The sequence below is a fragment of the Salvelinus sp. IW2-2015 genome, linkage group LG7 (assembly GCF_002910315.2).
Source record: "Salvelinus sp. IW2-2015 linkage group LG7, ASM291031v2, whole genome shotgun sequence".
NCBI classification, from domain to species: domain Eukaryota; kingdom Metazoa; phylum Chordata; class Actinopteri; order Salmoniformes; family Salmonidae; genus Salvelinus; species Salvelinus sp. IW2-2015.
In genome coordinates this window covers 680,338-700,424 of record NC_036847.1, presented here as the reverse complement: position 1 = coordinate 700,424, position 20,087 = coordinate 680,338, and the positions used below count along the sequence as shown (strand labels likewise).

The window sequence follows — 20,087 nt, the reverse complement described above, 5'->3', positions numbered from 1 at the left end:
GATGTACTATGACATCATGGCACATCTCTTATGCTGAAGTGTTTATACTCATAAACCGTTTTCTGGCAATGTTTAGGGATGACTATGACATGGCACATCTCTAATAATTCTGAATTGTTGTATCATCATAAACATCTGGCAATGTTTAGGGATGACTATGACATCATGTACATTTTCTAATAATGCTGAATTGTTGTATCATCATAAAAACATTTCTGGCAATGTTAAGGGATGAGTATGACATCATGACACAACTGTTTATCATCATAAACAGTTTTCTGGGAATGTTTAGGGATGACTATGACATCATGGCACATCTCTAATAATGCTGAAGTGTTGTATCGTCATAAAACAGTTTTCTGGCAATGTTTAGGATGAGTATGACATCATGACACAACTGTTTATCATTATAAACAGTTTCTGGAATGTTTGGGGATGACACGACATGACAACATCTCTAATAATGCTGAACTGCTGTATCATCATAAAAACATTTCTGGCAATTTTTAGAGATGATTATGGCATGGCACATCTCTAATAATGCTGAAGTGTTGTATCATCATAAACATTTTTCTGATAATGTTTATGGATGACTATGTCATCATGGCACATCTCTAATAATGCTGAAGTGTTGTATCATCATAAACACATAAAACAGATTTCTGACAATGTTTAGGGATGACTATGACATCATGGCACATCTCTAATAATGCTGAAGTGTTGTATATCATAAACAGTTCTCTGGCAATGTTTAGGATGACTATGACATCATGGCACATCTCTAATAATGCTGAAGTGTTGTATCATCATAAACAGTTCTCTGGCAATGTTTAGGGATGACTATGACATCATGGCACATCTCTAATGCTGAAGTGTTTATCATCATAAACCGTTTTCTGGCTATGTTTAGGGATGACTATGACATGGCACATCTCTAATAATTCTGAATTGTTGTATCATCATAAACATTTCTGGCAATGTTTAGGGATGACTATGACATCATGGTACATTTCTAATAATGCTGAATTGTTGTATCATCATAAAAACATTTCTGGCAATTAAGGATGGTATGACATCATGACACAACTGTTTATCATCATAAACAGTTTTCTGGAATGTTTAGGGATGACTATGACATCATGGCACATCTCTAATAATGCTGAAGTGTTGTATCGTCATAAACAGTTTTCTGGCAATGTTTAGGGATGAGTATGACATCATGACACAACTGTTATCATTATAAACAGTTTTCTGCGGAATGTTTGGGGATGACTACGACATGACACATCTCTAATAATGCTGAACTGCTGTATCATCATAAAAACATTTCTGGCAATTTTTAGAGATGATTTATGGCAGGCACATCTCTAATAATGCTGAAGTGTTGTATCATCATAAACATTTTTCTGATAATGTTTATGGATGACTATGTCATCATGGCACATCTCTAATAATGCTGAAGTGTTGTATCATCATAAACACATAAAACAGATTTCTGACAATGTTTAGGATGACTATGAAATCATGGCACATCTCTAATAATGCTGCAAGTGTTGTATCATCATAAACATTTTTTCTGATAATGTTTAGGATGACTATGTCATCATGGCACATCTCTAATAATGCTGAAGTGTTGTATCATCATAAACACATAAACAGATTTCTGAAATGTTTAGGGATGACTATGAAATCATGGCACATCTCTAATAATGCTGAGGTGTTGTATCATCATAAACAGTTCTCTGGCAATGTTTAGGGATGACTATGACATCATGGCACATCTCAATAATGCTGAAGTGTGTATCGTCATAAACAGTTTCTGGCAATGTTTAGGATGAGTATGACATCATGACACAACTGTTTATCATTATAAACAGTTTTCTGGAATGTTTGGGGATGACTACGACATGACACATCTCTAATAATGCTGAACTGCTGTATCATCATAAAAACATTTCTGCAATTTTTAGAGATGATTATGGCATGCACATCTCTAATAATGCTGAAGTGTTTATCATCATAAACAGTTTTCTGATAATGTTTATGGATGACTATGTCATCATGGCACATCTCTAATAATGCTGAAGTTGTATCATCATAAACACATAAAACAGATTTCTGACAATGTTTAGGGATGACTATGACATCATGGCACATCTCTAATAATGCTGAAGTGTTGTATTATCATAAACAGTTCTCTGGCAATGTTTAGGATGACTATGACATCATGGCACATCCTAATAATGCTGAAGTGTTGTATCATCATAAACAGTTCTCTGGCAATGTTTAGGGATGACTATGACATCATGGCACATCTCTAATGCTGAAGTGTTTCATCATCATAAACCGTTTTCTGGCAATGTTTAGGGATGACTATGACATGGCACATCTCTAATAATTCTGAATTGTGTATCATCATAAACATTTCTGCAATGTTTAGGGATGACTATGACATCATGGTACATTTCTAATAATGCTGAATTGTTGTATCATCATAAAAACATTTCTGGCAATGTTAAGGGATGAGTATGACATCATGACACATCTCTAATAATGCTGAAGTGTTGTATCGTCATAAACAGTTTTCTGGCAATGTTTAGGGATGAGTATGACATCATGACACAACTGTTTATCATATATAAACAGTTTTCTGGGAATGTTTGGGGATGACTACGACATGACACATCTCTAATAATGCTGAACTTGCTGTATCATCATAAAAACATTTTCTGGCAATTTTTAGAGATGATTAGTGCATGGCACATCTCTAATAATGCTGAAGTGTTGTATCATCATAAACATTTTTCTGATAATGTTTATGGATGACATGTCATCATGGCACATCTCTAATAATGCTGAAGTGTTGTATCATCATAAACACATAAAACAGATTTCTGACAATGTTTAGGGATGACTATGACATCATGGCACATCTCAATAATGCTGAAGTGTTGTATTATCATAAACAGTTCTCTGGCAATGTTTAGGGATGACTATGACATCATGGCACATCTCTAATAATGCTGAAGTGTTGTATTATCAAAACAGTTCTCTGGCAATGTTTTAGGCTTAGGGATGACCATGACATGGCACATCTCTAATAATGCTAACGGCTCTTTTTGACAAGGTAAGACAGCTATCTTAGCAGTCGTTTTAATAGAGACGTTCAGCATCCAAACCAGAGTCTTCACTCAAACTAGACCAAGTGATAGAGGATGCTGGATGTATGGCTGTTGTCTGCATACCTTCACAACTGCTGGTTGTGAAGGTATTGATTTGACGCCATGATGCACATCTCTTGTATGTTTCTTGTGACATTGTGCTTTCAGTCATCTCACTCACTCTCAGAACAGATTGATGACTCACAGATCAAATCACATCTAATTGTATTGGTCACATGTGCCGAATACAACATGTGTAGACTTTACAGCCCATTCCCAACAATGCAGAGTTAAAAAGTAAGAAAATAGTTAATCAATAAAAAAGGAAATAGCAACACAATAAAAACAAGAACGAGGGTATACGCAAGCAGTAKCAGTACCGAGTCAATGTGCAGGGGTAAAAGTGACTAGGCAATCAGGATATATAATAAACAGAGTAGCAGCAGCACATGTGAAGTGTGAAAATGTGTCTATGTGTGAGTGTGGTGTGAATATTCATTTGTGTGTGTGTGTGTGTGTGTGTGTGTGTGTGTGTGTGTGTGTGTGTGTGTGTGTGGTGTGTGTGTGTGTGTGTGTGTGTGTGTGTGTGTGTGTGTGTGTGTGTGTGTGTTTGTATGTATGAACGTACAGTTGAAGTCGGAAGTTTACATAAACGTTAGCCAAATACATTCAAAATCTGTTTTTTACAATTACTGACATGTAATCATAGTAAAGATTCCCTTTCTTAGGTCAGTTAGGATCACCACTTTATTTTAATAATATGAAATGTCAGAATAATAGTAGAAAGAATGATTTATTTCAGCTTTTATGTCTTTCATCATATTCCCAGTGGGTCAGAAGTTTACATACATTCAATTAGTATTTGGTAGCATTGCATTTAAATTGTTTAACTTGGGTCAAATTTTTTGGCTAGCCTTCCACAAGCTTCCCACAATAAGTTGGGTTAATTTTGGCCTATTCCTCCTGACAGAGCTGGTGTAACTGAGTCAGGTTTGTAGGCCTCCTTGCTTGCACACACTTTTTCAGTTCTGCCCACAAATTCTCTATAGGATTGTGGTCAGGGCTTTGTGATGGCCCACTCCAATACCTTGACTTTGTTGTCCTTAAGCCATTTTGCCACAACTTTGGAAGTATGCTTGGGGTCATTGTCCATTTGGAAGACCCATTTGTGACCAAGCTTTAACTTCCTGACTGATGTCTTGAGATGTTGATTCAATATATCCACATAATTTTCCTACCTCATGATGCCATCTATTTTGTGAAGTGAACAAGTCCCTCCTGCAGCAAAGCACTCCCACAACATGATGCTGCCACCCCCGTGATTCACGGTTGGGATGGTGTTATTCGGCTTGCAAGCCTCCCCCTTTTTCCTCCAAACATAATGGTCATTTTGGCCAAACAGTTATATTTTTTTCAGACCTGAAGAAATTTCTCCAAAAAGTACGATCTTTGTCCCCATGTGCAGTTGCAAACCGTAGTCTGGAATTTTTATGGCGGTTTTGGAGCAGTGGCTTCTTTCTTGCTGAGCGGCCTCTCAGGTTATGTCGATATAGGACTCGTTTTACTGTGGATATTGTTACTTTTGTACCTGTTTCCTCCAGCATCTTCACAAGGTCCTTTGCTGTTGTTCTGGGATTGATTTGCACTTTCGCACGAAGGTACGTTCATCTCTAGGAGACAGAACGCGTCTCCTTCCTGAGCGGTATGACGGCTGCGTGGTCCCATGGTGTTTATACCTGCATGCTATTGTTTTTACAGATGAACATGGTACCTTCAGGCTTTTGGAAATTGCACCTAAGGATGAACCAGACTTGTGGAGGTCTACAATTTTTTGGGGCTGATTGGCTGATTTCTTTTGATTTTCCGATGATGTCAAGCAAAGAGGKACTGAGTTTGAAGGTAGGCCTTGCAATACATCCACAGGTACACCTCCAATTGACTCAAATTATGTCAATTAGCCAATCAGAAGCTTCTAAAGCCTTTACATAATTTCCTGGAATTTTCCAAGCTGTTTAAAGTCACAGTCAACTTAGTGAATGTAAACTTCTGACCCACTGGAATTGTGATGCAGTGAATTCTTGTTATGATCGTCTGTAGAATAAACGGACCAAGGCGCAGCGTGCTCTGAGTTCCACATCTTTTATTTTGTGAAACTTAAAAACAAAACAAGAAACCAACATCGACCGTGCAGTACAGAGGTGCCACATGCACTGACTCAAAACACGATCCCACAAAAAAACTGTGGGGAAATGGATGCCTATATTTGATCCCCAATCAGAGACAACGATAAACAGCTGCCTCTGATTGGGAACCATACCAGGCCAACATAGACATAAAACAACCTAGATAACCCACCCTAGTCACACCCTGACCTAACCAACATAGAGAATAAAAGGCTCTCTATGGTCAGGGCGTGACAACTCTAAGTGAAATAATCTGTCTGTTAACAGTTGTTGGAAAAATGACTTGTGTCATGCACAAAGTAGATGTCCTAACCGACTTGCCAAAACTATAGTTTCTTAACAAGAAATTTGTGGAGTGGTTGAAAAACAAGTTTTAATGCCTCCAACCTAGGTGTATGTAAACTTCCGACTTGTGTTGGAGTGTCACTGTAATAAATGTGAGTGTTTGGGTGTCACGCCCTGGCCTTAGTTATCTTTGTTTTCTTTATTATTTTAGTTAMGTCAGGATGTGACATGGGGGATGTATGTGTTTTGTATTGTCTAGGYGTTTTGTATGTTTATGGGGCAGTGTCTAGTCTAGGTGTATGTATGTCTATGGTTGCCTAGATTGGTTCTCAATTAGAGACAGCTGTCTCGTTGTCTCTGATTGGGAACCATATTTAGGCAGCCATATTCATTAGGTAGTTCGTGGGTGATTGTCTATGTTGTAGTGTTTGTGTCAGCACTATTTGTATATAGCGTCACGTTCGTTCGTTTGTTGTTTTGTTAATTTGTATAGTGTTCTTCGTTTCACTTTATTAAAAGAAGATGTATTGTTATCACGCTGCACCTTGGTCCTCCTCTCTTCCACCATATAACGATTGTGACATTGGGTAGATTTCAGTGAGTGTGCATATAGCCATTGCAAGGGAGTCAGCGCAAAAACAATTAAGATAAATAAATAAACAAATAAATAATAAAGGGGGTCAATGTAAATTGTCCGGGAGGCCTTTTGATTGGGCTTGGGGGTAGAAGCTGTTCAGGTGCCTTTTGGTCACAGACGTGGCACTCCGGTACCGCTTGCTGGGCAGTAGCAGAGAGAACAGTCTATGACTTGGGTGGCTGGAGTCTTTGACAATTTTTAGAGCCTTCCTCTGACACCGCCTGGTACAGAGGTCCTGAATGGCAGGGAGTTCGTTCCCAGTGATGTACACGGCCAAGACTGTCCTCTCGTGCAACTTCTGAGGTTTCTGTCTCCCCGGTTGACGTACGCGGTAATTGACAGGTCCCATCTTCTCGACCACCTCCTKMYYRKCSTGCCATGTTGCCAGGAACTTACTTTCGGCCGTGGGGATTAGGACCAGCACCCTGTCTCTCACCTGGAATTCTGGGGGCTGGGCTCCCCGATTGTAGACCTGGGCTTGGGCGCGTTGGGCCTTCTCCATATGTCTGTCATCCGCTCCCTTATCGCCTTCATGTGCTCTACCACGCTGCGTAATGGGGTCGGTTGGGCTTCCCACACCTCCTTTGCGAGGTCCAGTAGGCCGCGTGGCCTCCCGTAGAGGAGTTTGAACGGGGAAAGCCCAGTGGAGGATTGGGGTACTTCTCGGATTGAGAACATTAGGTGGGGTAGTAGCTGGTCCCAGTTCTTCCCGTCCTGCTCGATGACCTTCCGCAGCATCTGTTTGAGCGTTRTACTAAAGCGCTCGACGAGCCCATCCGTCTGCGGGTGAAAAATGGAGGTCTGGATCTGCTTGATCTGCAGGAGGACACACAACTTTCATAAACACCGTACCTTGGTCGGTCAAGATCTCGTTCGGGATGCCCACCCGGCTAAAGAGGTGGAACAGCTCCCGGGCAATTCCCTTGGATACAGCCGCCCGTTGTGGAATGGCCTCGGGATACCGGGTGGCATAATCTACTATCACCAGGATGTACCGGTGTCCTCGGGCTGTTTTTACCAGGGGTCCCACTATGTCCATGGCGATGCCTTCAAAGGGCACCCCGATGATCGGTAGGGGGAACAATGGGCTTCGGAAGTGGGCTTTCGGGGCCGTGAGTTGACACTCCGGGCAGCTGCGACAGTAGTCTTCCATGGTCCTCCTCATCACGTGCCAGTGGAACCGGGCGGCGATCCGTTCCTGGGTCTTCTCCAATCCCAGGTGCGCCTCAAACAGGTGGGTGTGGGCCAGCTGATGAACGGTTCCCACGTACCGCCGGGGCAGCAACAATACCTCTCGAAGTTCCCACTGTTGGTGTGACACCTGATAAAAAAGGTTATTCTTGATTTGGAAATGGGGGTATCGCCAGTCACTCACCCCCGGAAGTAGCTGTCCATCCACCGCTATTACTTGGGCTGCGGCGGCTTTCAAGTTCGGATCCTCCTACTGGGCCGTCCCAAATTGTCCAAAAGTTCCATTACAGTCCGTAGAAACATGTCAAATGATGTATAGAATCAATCTTTAGGATGTTTTTAACGCAAAGCTAACTCTCACGTGAACGCGCATAGTCAGCTCATGGCACTCTGCCAGACCCCTAACTCAAAGAGCCCTTATTCCCCCTCCTTCACAGTAGAAGCATCACACAAGGTTCTAAAYACTGTTGACATCTAGTGGAAGCTTTAGGAAGTGCAATATCCCACTGTATATTCGATAGGAGATGATTTGAAAAACTACAAATCCCATATGAGTTCTGTTATACTCACAGACATCATTCAAACAGTTTTAGAAACTTCAGAGTGTTTTCTATCCAAATATAATCATAATATGCATATCCTAGCATTAGGGCCTGAGTAGCAGGTAGTTAACTGTGGGCACCTTATGCTTCCTCCACCATACTTTACAGTTGGGATGAGGTTTTGATGTTGGTGTGCTGTGCCTTTTTTTCTCCACACAGTGTTGTGTGTTCCTTCCAAACAACTCAACTGTAGTTTCATCTGTCCACAGAATATTTTGCCAGTAGCGCTGTGGAACATCCAGGTTCACTTTTGCAAACTTCAGCAATGTTTAGTGTTTTACGTATCGTAGACTCATCAGAGATGTTAACATGTTCCAGAGATTTCTGTAAGTCTTTAGCTGGCACTCTAGGATTCTTTTTAACTTTAATGTGCTGTTTTCTAAGGCTTTCCCCACAAAAAACTTCCCAATTAAATGTTGATAAAAAAATAGGCCTACGTGGCAGAATGATATCATGATGATTTGTGTCAAGGGGCATTGTTTAGCAAACTCTACTATCACATGTAGCCTACACTGTACATTGTACAGTACAAAAACACTGCTACCCAAACACAACGGTTTATTGTTCCCCGACATCAAGTGGTCTCCTGATGTGTTTTTTAAGCATTGTTGTGGACTTAAAACATCAGATTTTTAAAAACAATTCTATAAAATAAAGTGTAATTTTGATAGTGAAAACCTAAACAAATTAGGAAAACTCAGAAACCGGGAAAAATMTACCAAAAGATAAAACAGATTTTATACAACTTTAGTGACTATTGCTAACAATAACACCTTTTTTATGATTGRGCAAAGGTTAAACATTTTCCTCCAAACAATCAATGTAAATATGATATTGTCAAGTTCAAATGTAATTATTTGTGTATGAAGGGTAGGTCGTTATAGGCTATAGGCTACTTGCTCAGCCCGCAAATTAAAGATAACATAATTCACTTTCCCAGTACAGTATTCTTTTTATTCAGGCCAGTATCTTTCAGTTGGCAATGGCCCGATGTGCCACTGGCAAATTTKCCTGAATGTCAAGCCCAGCAAAGCCATGCTAATTTTAAATATGGCTAGTCATTATTAGCCTGGTTCTGACACATTGTGTGACCAAATAATTTGCTGGTGCCATCAAGTGAAAAAGTTGGAAGCATCAGTGCCACCAGCGGAAAAAGTTAGTCTTGAACCCTGAGTAAGCAAGCCAGATTTTGGACCCTGCCATTGAGCCTTGTTGAGTCTCCTCCTCCTCCCTTTCTCTCATCACCTTATCCGCCTCCTCTACCTCCTTTCCTCTTCACTCTCCTCTCTAAACACATACACCTTGGACATTCCCCATCTTTGACTCCTCCCTCTTATTCTCTTTCCCGACAACCCTATCCTCCTCCTTCCCCCTCCTCCCATCCTCTGGTCCTCTAAAGGTGTTGTTTGTTGTGGTTTATGAGGCATTATGAATCCTAATCACCAGAAAGGTCACTGCATCCTCCTCCTCTGACAGCCAGCCAGACAGCTGCAGCTCCCTACTCACCGACATCATCAATCTGCTGCTCTGCTGACCTGCTCATAGCCTCAAAGACAATCCGATCCTCCATAACAAAGTTAACACAAGCCCACAGTTTCTCAGTACCTCATCAGCAGGAAACTGACCAAGGACCTGACCTGGGTCTAGTGTAACGGTCACCTGCCTTCTACGCTAAGGGAGAGGCCAATAATGATGCAGACATTTAACACAATGCAGCACTGTCATTTCAGCCCAGGCACACAAGGTCAACTCATTAGAAACCATAATTGATGCCGCCTGCATATCCCCACCCTCAGCTAATAGGGATCTAGGGCAGGGTTAGCAATTTCACCAACTATGGGGGCTGAACCCATATAAGCATCTTTCTACAAACTGTATGGATGGTGGTTGCTATTAACAGTTTGTCTCTTTCTCTTGCCTCGCAAAAAACGTAACAAATTATTTTAACACGGTAGTGTAAGAACGCTGTTGAGTAAGGTTTTAGAGTACAGTCGTGGCCAAAAACMTTGAGAATGACACAAATATAAATTTTCACAAAGTCTGCGGCCTCAGTTGTATGATGYCAATTTGCATGTACTCCAGAATGTTATGAAGAGTGATCAGATGAATTGCAATTAATTGCAAAGTCCCTCTTTGCCATGCAAATTAACTGAATCCCCAAAAAACATTTCCACTGCATTTCAGCCCTGCCACAGAAGGACCAGCTGACCTCATCGTCAGTGATTCTCTCGTTAACACAGGTGTGAGTGTTGACGAGGACAAGGCTGGAGATCACTCTGTCATGCTGATTGAGTTCGAATAACAGACTGGAAGCTTCAAAAGGAGGGTGGTGCTTGGAATCATTGTTTTTCCTCTGTCAATCATGGTTACCTGCAAGGAAACACGTGCCGTCATCATTGCTTTGCACAAAAAGGGCTTCACAGGCAAGGATATTGCTGCCAGTAAGATTGCACKTAAATCAACCATTTATCAGATCATCAAGAACTTCAAGGAGAGCGGTTCAATTGTTGTGAAGAAGGCTTCAGGGCGCCCAAGAAAGTCCAGCAAGCGCCAGGACTGTCTCCTAAAGTTGATTCAGCTGCGGGATCGGGGCACCACCAGTACAGAGCTTTCTCAGGAATGGAAGCAGGCAGGTGTGAGTGCATCTGCACGCACAGTGAAGCGAAGACTTTTGGAGGATGGCCTGGTGTCAAGAAGGGCAGCAAAGAAGCCACTTCTCTCCAGGAAAAACATCAGGGACAGACTGATATTCTGCAAAAGGTACAGGGATTGGACTGCTGAGGACTGGGGTAAAGTCATTTTCTCTGATGAATCCCCTTTTCGATTGTTTGGGGCATCCGGAAAAAAGCTTATCCGGAGAAGACAAGGTGAGCGCTACCATCAGTCCTGTGTCATGCCAACAGTAAAGCATCCTGAGACCATTCGTGTGTGGGGTTGCTTCTCAGCCAAGGGAGTGGGCTCACTCACAATTTTGCCTAAGAACACAGCCATGAATAAAGAATGGTACCAACACATCCTCCGAGAGCAACTTCTCCCAACCATTCAGGAACAGTTTGGTGACGAACAATGCCTTTTCCAGCATGATGGAGCACCTTGCCATAAGGAAAAAGTGATAACTAAGTGGCTTGGGGAACAAAATGTCGATATTTTGGGTCCATGGCCAGGAAACCCACCAGACCTTAATCCCATTGAGAACTTGTGGTCAGTCCTCAAGAGGCGGGTGAACAAACAAAAACCCACAAATTCTGACAAACTCCAAGCATTGATTATGCAAGAATGGGCTGCCATCAGTCAGGATGTGGCCCAGAAGTTAATTGACAGCATGCCAGGGCGGATTGCAGAGGTCTTGAAAATGAAGGGTCAACACTGCAAATATTGACTCTTTGCATCAACTTCATGTAATTGTCAATAAAAGCCTTTGACATGTATGAAATGCTTGTAATTATACTTCAGTATTCCATGGTAACATCTGACAAAAATATCTAAAGACACTGATGCATCAAACTTTGTGAAAATTAATATTTGTGTCATTCTCAAAACTTTTGGCCACGACTGTATACATGCACCTATAGGTTCAACTTCATACCTCTACCAAGGTTTTTGATCAGGCCTATTATGTTTAATCTCCAGTGGTTATTCATGTTGGAAAGATGGTCTAGGTTGTAGTGACAGAGGAAGGTCAATCATAGACATTAATGATGTGTGAAAACAGCTCTTCTGCTGCTAATGGCCTCGACTAGCTCTGCCTCCCATTCACTTATTCCTCTAATCAGAATCAATGGCTGTTCTCTCTTCTATGTATCGCTTTACCTATGCCTTCCTCTCCTTTCACCCCACCTTACCCTGTGTTCTACTCTTTATCTCTTTTCCAATTTCTTTCTCTCTCTCCCATGGTAATTGAAAAACAAGACACTTTCATCAGAGTAAGACAGCGTCTTTGACTGAGCCCTCTCACCATTAACACACCCAATAATTCCCGAAGCAACGCAAACACAGAGCCAGAGATGAAGACAGAGGGTGAGAAAGATTGCGTAAGAAGGAGATACAAAGTGAGAAAGAATATGTGAAGGATAAAGTGAGAGAAAAAAAAGTTTGAGAGCTAGAGACCAGTGAAAAATAATAAGTGAAATAGAAAAAGACGAGAGAGAGAAAGGCAGGAGGGCCTGAAAGAACACACGGAGACTAGCGGCGTCTCAGCGGAGTCACTTCCCATCCATATTCATGACAGATAAGAGACCCTGACCTAACGCTCTCATCTTCTCTGTCTCTTCCTCCATCCTGCCCCTGCTCTCCACCCTACCACCCAATCCTGCCCTCACGCATCTGATCACCTACTCTCTTCAGCTCACACTCCTTCTCAAAGTTACACCCACTCCCTCCTTCATTCATCCACTTACTCACTCTTTCCCTTCATCTTAGCTATTCATGCTGCTAGCCAGACACTATGCCTTTTCTGGTGACACACAGCCATCCTTCCCCCTCCCTTCTGGGCGGTTGACATATCAGCATGACCAGACACATCTTGATCCCATCTCTCCATCCCTTTTCTCCTTTGCCTCCCTCCTGTCCATGATCAGTGGACTACGTACCTCTCTGCACCAGCATGGTGACCTCGCTCCCTCTGGGACACTTGCTGAGCAGGTCCACCACCTGGTTGTGGCTCATGTTCTGGACATTCCTCTTGTTCACCTCCATCAGAATGTCTGACTCCTTCAGGCCCCTGCAGCGGGGGTAATCCACGATCTGCTTCACCCTCTGACCCCCTCCCGTCAGGCTGTCAGCGATGGTGAATCCAAAGCCCTTATCGCCTTTCTCCATGTGCACTGTGATCAGCTCTGGCTGCCCAGCGATGGATGATGCCAGGGTGACCACGTCGCTGGAGGAGTAGCCGTGAGAGCCGTTGGACACCACCTCTGCTGAGGGACTGTGGGCCCGCGGCTCCCTCATCCCGTTAACAGGCCCTCCGGTCTGACTGCCGTGGCTGGACGGAGAGTCGTGGCTCTCCTGGCCATTGACGATGATGGGCTCCTTGTCCAGGATGGCCACGGAGGTCACCAGGCTGGTGTTGGGGTCGTCAGGGTCAAAGGGCAGGGGGTAGCCGCGGCACAGGGCCAGGTCCACCATGGAGCCGATCGGGATGGACTGGAAAATCTTCACCACCTGGGCGTGGGTGTAGCCCAGAACGATGGTGTCGTTCACACTCACTATCACGTCACCTACAGGAGGGGACGGAGGGAGACGGAGAGGACAGTTAGTAATACAGTAACAGGATTACAAGCACATTAGTAACACAGTTAGTAGCACAGTAGGTAATACAAGTAATGTACTATGTAGGGTGCAAATATCGTGACATTCTGTATGGCCCCTATATGTTTAACTCTTAGCTTACACAATCACTTCAACCCCCATAGGAATGGGGCAAATGCTTTCTGTATAAATGGTGCAAAACAGTGCCCTCGGTGGGCTGAAGCGGTGTACTGCACCTGTCTCCATCTTCCCATCCACAGCAGCAGGACCGTCCAGGACTAAACTCTTGATCTGCAGGAACTCATCCGGCTCGTCGCCCCCAACTACGGTGAAGCCGAATCCGCGGCGGCTCTTCTTCAGTTTGGTGTTGATGAAAGTTCCCTTCAACTCCGCTGGGTTCCGTGTGAAGAATGGCTTCCCTCCTAGAGAACACAGGGAAAGGAACATTATTTGGAACATTTAAATATCTCTGTCTGACTGTCGGCCTGACTGTCTGCCTGTATGGGTCAGTTAGTCATATATTACTTCACATTATTTGTCTACCTATGCCTTCAGAAAACATTTATACCCCTTGACTTATTCCACATTTTGTTGTGTTACAGCCTGAATTCAAAATGTTCAAAAAAATAAGTGTTTTTCCTCACCCATCTACACACACAATACCCCATGACAAATTTTATGAAAATTAAATACGCAAGTATTCACACCCCTGAGTCAATACTTTGTAGGAGCACCTTTGGCAGTGATTACAACTGTGAGTCTTTCTGAGTGAGTATGTAAGAGCTTTCCACACCTAGATTGCGCAACATTTTCCCATTATTGTTATCAAGATTCTTCCAGCTTTGTCAAATTGATTGTTGATCACAACCATTTTCAGGTCTTGCCATAGATTTCAAGTAAATTTAAGTCAAAACTSTAACTCGGCAATTCGGGAACATTCACTATCTTCTTGGTAAAAAACTCCAGTGTATATTTGGCCTTGTGTTTTAGGTTGTTGTCCTGCTGAAAGGTGAATTAATCTCCCAGTGTCTGGTGGAAAGGTTTTCCTTTAAGATTGTGCCTGTGCTTAGCTCTATTCCATTTATTTTTATCTTCAAAACTACCCCATTCCTTAACCATTACAAGCATACACATAACATGATTCAGAAAATATGGAGAGTGGTACTCAGTTTTGTGTTGCATTGAATTTGCCCCAAACGTAACACTTTGTATTCAGGACAAAAAGTGATTTGCTTTGCCACATTTGTTGCAGTAGTACTTTAGTGCCTTGATGCAAACAGGATGCATGTTTTGGAATATTTGTATTCTGTACAGGCTTCCTTGTTTTCATTAGTATTGTGGAGTAACTACAATGTTGTTGATCCATTCTCTGTTTTCTCCTATCACAGCCATTAAACTATGTAACTGTTATAAAGGTCACAATTTTCCTCATTGTGAAATCCCTGAGTGATTTCCTTCCTCTTCGGCAATCGAGTTAGGAAGGACGACTGTATTTTTGTAGTGACTGGGTGTATTGATACACCATCCATAGCCAAATMAATAACTTCACCATGCTCAAAGGGATATTTAATCTCTGCGTTTTGTATTTTTACCCATCTAGCAATAGGTTCTCTTCTTTGTGAGGCATTGGAAAACCTCCCTGGTCTTTGTGATTGAATCTGTGTTAGAAATTCACTGCTCGACTGAGGGATCTTGCAGATAATGTTATGTGTGGGGTACAGACATGAGAGAGTCATTCAAAAAATCATGTTAAACCCTATTATTGCACACGGAGTGAGTCCATGCAACTTATTATGTGGCTTGTTAAGCACATTCACACATTTACTCCTGAACGTATTTAGGCTTGACATAAGAAAGGGGTTAAATACTTATTGACTCAAGACATTTTAGATATATTTTTTTAAATTAATTTGTTTCACTTGTTTCAGTTTCACTTTGACATTATTGGGGTACTGTGTCTAGGCCAGTGACCAAAAATCTAAATGTAAACCTTTTTAAATTCAGGCTATAACACAACAGAATGTGGGAAAAGTCAAGGGGTTTGAACACTTTCTGAAGGCACTGTTTGTCTGTCTGTCTATCCACCAACCTTAGCATCCATATACTGTATTTATTAAATTGATCACCATTTCTTTAATCAGTGAAAATAGTAAAGTGGTTGCCAGGAGAGAATGCTTAATATACATTTCCTAGTGATCCATCAATGATGAATGAGTCATAGCTAGTTGAAATACATAGAGCTTGTCACGCCCTGACCATAGAGAGCTGTTTATTCTCTATGGTGGTTGGGGCGTGACAATGACTAGGGTGGGTTATCTAGGGGAATTATAATTCTATTTCGGCCTGATATGGTTCCCAATCAGAYGCAGCTGTTTATCGTTGTCTCTGATTGGGGATCATATTTAGGTAGCCATTTTCCCCATTGTGTTTGTGGGATCTTGTGTTTGTGTAGCTGCCTGCGGACAGGCCAGAACGTCACGTTTCGTGTGTGCTTGTTTGTTTTGTTTGGTGAGTTTCGATTTATTAAAATATGTGGAACTCTACGCACGCTGCGCCTTGGTCCATTCATTATGACGAACGTGACAGAGCTTTACAGAACGTGTGGGCTGATAGACAGGTTAATGACATTATATGGTAACCCTTGATCATGAGGGTCGCCTGGTCTGTGCCTGGTCATGCATGTGTGGGCACTGGAAGTGTACATTAAGGGTATATACTGTATGATTGCGAGTCAGACGTCTGTTGTAGACCAGATCCTGGTATTGAACGTGTGTGTTGCACGGTATACGGAAAATGTGTTTCTTTTTCGATACTAGAACTGTTACTTTCGGTACTTCTATCAAATGTGTCTCACGTTGTCTACTGATGGAGAGATGATCAAGTCTGTCTATCAGCGCAGCCGATGTCCCCTTACAGCGCGAGCGCACCGTGTCTGCTCCACTTACTCATTGCTACACTCTTAGAAAAAAAAGGTGATATCTAGAACCTAAAAGGGTTCTTCGGCTGTCCCCATAGGAGAACCCTTTGAAGAACCCTTTTTGGATCCAGGTAGAATCCTTTAGGTGTAACCCCACTCACGTTTGGCCCCTCCCGGAGCAGGGGGCAGCGGGGGCGGGACCTGCGGGTCGCGGTACGTCTCTAGGTGGTTATTGGCATAGTTGGCCAGGGGAGCACCAGCTGAGGAGTGCTCCTCTATCCACTCTGTACAGAGAGAGACACAGAGGGACTGTGAAATCACACACACACACACAGATGCATGCAAGAACACACACGCACGCAGACGCACACGCACGATACATAAAATACAAACATAGGTACACACACACACATAAGCATCACATTCATGCATTTGCTCACTCAAACTTGCTCAACACAGTTAGTACATATACAATATACATCCAAAATCATCAAATTCCCAAAATGCCTTGACAGACTAACAAATGATTCATAAGAACTGGCAAGTAGATGTTTCTTCTAACCTAGTAAATTATACAATGAGAGAGACATTTATTTGTAAGATGTTTTAACATTACATGCCATTTCATCATAACATTGTGTCTCAGTGGTCCCAACACTTAGCAAGCATGATATCAGCAGCAGTTAGGGTTAGGGTTAAGCATGATATCAGCAGCAGTTAGGGTTAGGGTTAAGCATGATATCAGCAGCAGTTAGGGTTAGGTTAAGCATGATACAGCAGCAGTTAGGTTAGTAAGCATGATATCAGCAGCAGTTAGGTAGGTTAAGCATGATATCAGCAGCAGTTAGGGTTAGGGTTAAGCATGATATCAGCAGCAGTTCGGGTTAAGCATGATATCAGCAGCAGATTAGGGATAAGCATGATATCAGCAGCAGTTAGAGTTAGAGTTAAAAGCATGATATCAGCAGCAGTTAGAGTTAGATTAAGCATGATATCAGCAGCAGTTAGAGTTAGAGTTAAGCATGATATCAGCAGCAGTTAGGGATAAGCATGATATCAGCAGCAGTTAGGGTTAGAGTTAAGCATGATATCAGCAGCAGTTAGGGATAAGCATGATATCAGCAGCAGTTAGGGTTAGACTTAAGCATGATATCAGCAGCAGTTAGGGTTAGAGTTAAGCATGATATCAGCAGCAGTTAGGTTAGGGATAAGCATGATATCAGCAGCAGTTAGGGTTAGGGATAAGCATGATATCAGCAGCAGTTAGGGTAAAACATGATATCAGCAGCAGTTAGGGATAAGCATGATATCAAGCACAGCAGTTAGGGATAAGCCTGATATCAGCAGCAGTTAGGATAAGCTTGATATCAGCAGCAGTAGAGTTAGAGTTAAGCATGATATCAGCAGCTGTTAGGGTTAAGCATGATATCAGCAGCAGTTAGAGTTAGAGTTAAGCATGATATCAGCAGCAGTTAGGGATAAGCATGATATCAGCAGCAGTTAGAGTTAGAGTAAGCATGATATCAGCAGCAGTTTAGGGTTAGGGATAAAGCATGAATAAGCAGCAGTTAGGGATAAGCATGATATCAGCAGCAGTTAGGGTTTAGAGTTAAGCATGATATCAGCAGCAGGTTAAGGTTAGGGATAAGCATGATATCAGCAGCAGTTAGGGATAGCATGATTCAGCAGCAGTTAGAGTAAGCAGGATATCAGCAGCAGTTAGGGATAAGCATATTATCAGCAGCAGTTAGGGATAAGCATGATATCAGCAGCAGTTAGGGTTAGAGTAAGGCATGATATCAGCAGCAGTTAGGTTAGGGATTAAGCATGATATCAGCAGCAGTTAGGGTTAGGGATTAAGCATGATATCAGCAGCAGTTAGGGATAAGCATGATATCAGCAGCATTGGTTAGGGTTAAGCATGATATCAGCAGCAGTTAGTTAGGGTAAGCATATATCAGCAGCAGTTAGGTAGGGATAAGCATGATATTCAGCAGCAGTTAGGTTAGGGTAAGCAGATATCAGCAGCAGTTAGGGATAAGCATGATATCAGCAGCAGTTGTTAGGGATAAGCATGATATCAGCAGCAGTTAGGTTAGGGATAAGCATGATATCAGCAGCAGTTAGAGTTAAGCATTGATTCAGCAGCAGTTAGGTTAGGGTTAAGCATGATATCAGCAGCAGTTAGAGTTAGGGTTAAGCATGATATCAGCAGCGTATAGGGTTAAGCATGATATCAGCAGCATTACGGTTAGGATAAGCATGATATCAGCAGCAGTTAGGTTAGGGATAAGCATGATATCAGCAGCAGTTAGTTAGGGATAAGCATGATATAGCAGCAGTAGGGATAAGCATGATATCAGCAGCAGTTAGGGTTAAGCATGATATCGCAGCAGTTAGGTTAGGTTAAGCATGATATCAGCAGCAGTTAGGGTTAGGGTTAAGCATGATATCAGCAGCAGTTAGGTTAGAGTTAAGCATGATATCCGCAGCAGTTAGGGTTAGGGTTAAGCATGATATCAGCAGCAGTTAGGTTAGGGTTAAGCATTATATCAGCAGCAGTTAGGTTAGGTTAAGCATGATATCAGCAGCAGTTAGGTTAGGGTTAAGCATGATATCAGCAGCAGTTAGAGTTAGGGTTAAGCATGATATCAGCAGCAGTTAGGGTTAAGAACCAGTGTATCTTTCATTTGCTGTACAACATGTATTTTTTAGTAAAGTTTATGATGAGTTTTTTGGTTAGATTACGTGACTGTCCAAAATTTCTCCGGACAATTTGGTGCATTATGGCGCCGTATMCACAATGTAAAACCAGGATTTGTAGCTATAAATATGCACATTTTTGAACAACACATAAATGTATTGTATAACATGATGTTATAAGTTGTTCAAAGGTTAGTGATWAATTTMATCTCTATTTGTGGGTTTTGTGAAAGCTATGTTTGCGGTGAAAACATGGCGTTGTGTGTTTGGCTATTGTGGTGAGCTAACATAAATATATATTGTGTTTTCGCTGTAAAACATTTAAAAAATCGGAAATGTTGGCTGGATTCACAAGATGTTTATCTTTCATTTGCTGTATTGGACTTGTGATTTCATGAAATTATATTATATGATATCCCTGTGGCGCTAGGCTAGGCTATGCTAGTCAGCTTTTTTGATGAGGATGATCCCGGATCCGGGATGGGGGGTCCGTAGTTAAGCATGATATCAGCAGCAGTTAGGTTAGGGTTAAGCATGATATCAGCAGCAGTTAGGGTTAGGGATAAGCATGATATCAGCAGCAGTTTGCACATACAGTAGATGGCAGCATCGACAGCTCCAAGCCTCTGATGACAAATAAGCAAATGCTACAGTACATGCCTTGAAAGGATGATAATGATGCTTTAATGATCTTTAAACAAACTAATAAGTACCCAAACAGACTAGACAGGACAACAGGGATGGGGTCAGTTCCACTTCAAATCCTGGAGAATTCATTGAAATTCCAATTCTGAGGAACTGAAATTTGACACGCATTTTTAATGGCAACTTTCCAATATGAACTGGGATTGAATGATTGAATTCAAATGGAATAGACCCCAACCCTGCAGGACAAGACATGAGACAAGACGTGACGAAACACAGACAAGACGAGACAGTGAGACATGAAGAAAGAAAGAAATGGTGCCTTGCCAGGGCAGGAAACGAACCTCGAATGTACCGCTCACCTTCAGGAGGCTGCGGCTGCTGCTGCTCCAGCTGCATCCTGCGCCTAGCCTCCACTATGGGGTTCTCATACTGGGTCTTCCTGTTGATGTGACTGGAGGGAGGGGGGAGAAGAGAGAGAGCGAGACAGAGAGAGAGAGAGAGAGAGAGAGAGAG

At 42.3% G+C, this 20,087-nt stretch overlaps 1 protein-coding gene across 9 annotated transcripts in view; it reads right to left on the bottom strand.

Moving 5' to 3' along the window:
• LOC111966171 (membrane-associated guanylate kinase, WW and PDZ domain-containing protein 1-like) overlaps positions 1–20,087 on the bottom strand; it is a 142,790-nt gene that overhangs the window by 56,326 nt on the left and 66,377 nt on the right. For 8 of the 9 annotated variants that reach the window (XM_023990600.2, XM_023990591.2, XM_023990594.2 and 5 more), the window contains exons 8-11: positions 19,916–20,025; positions 16,385–16,507; positions 13,543–13,728; positions 12,649–13,275 (exon numbers count right to left, since the gene is read on the bottom strand). In XM_023990600.2, coding sequence (XP_023846368.1) covers positions 12,649–13,275; positions 13,543–13,728; positions 16,385–16,507; positions 19,916–20,025 — 1,046 coding nt within the window. The remainder of the gene's footprint in view (positions 1–12,648; positions 13,276–13,542; positions 13,729–16,384; positions 16,508–19,915; positions 20,026–20,087) is intronic. The other variant, XM_023990596.2, reaches the window with a different exon arrangement.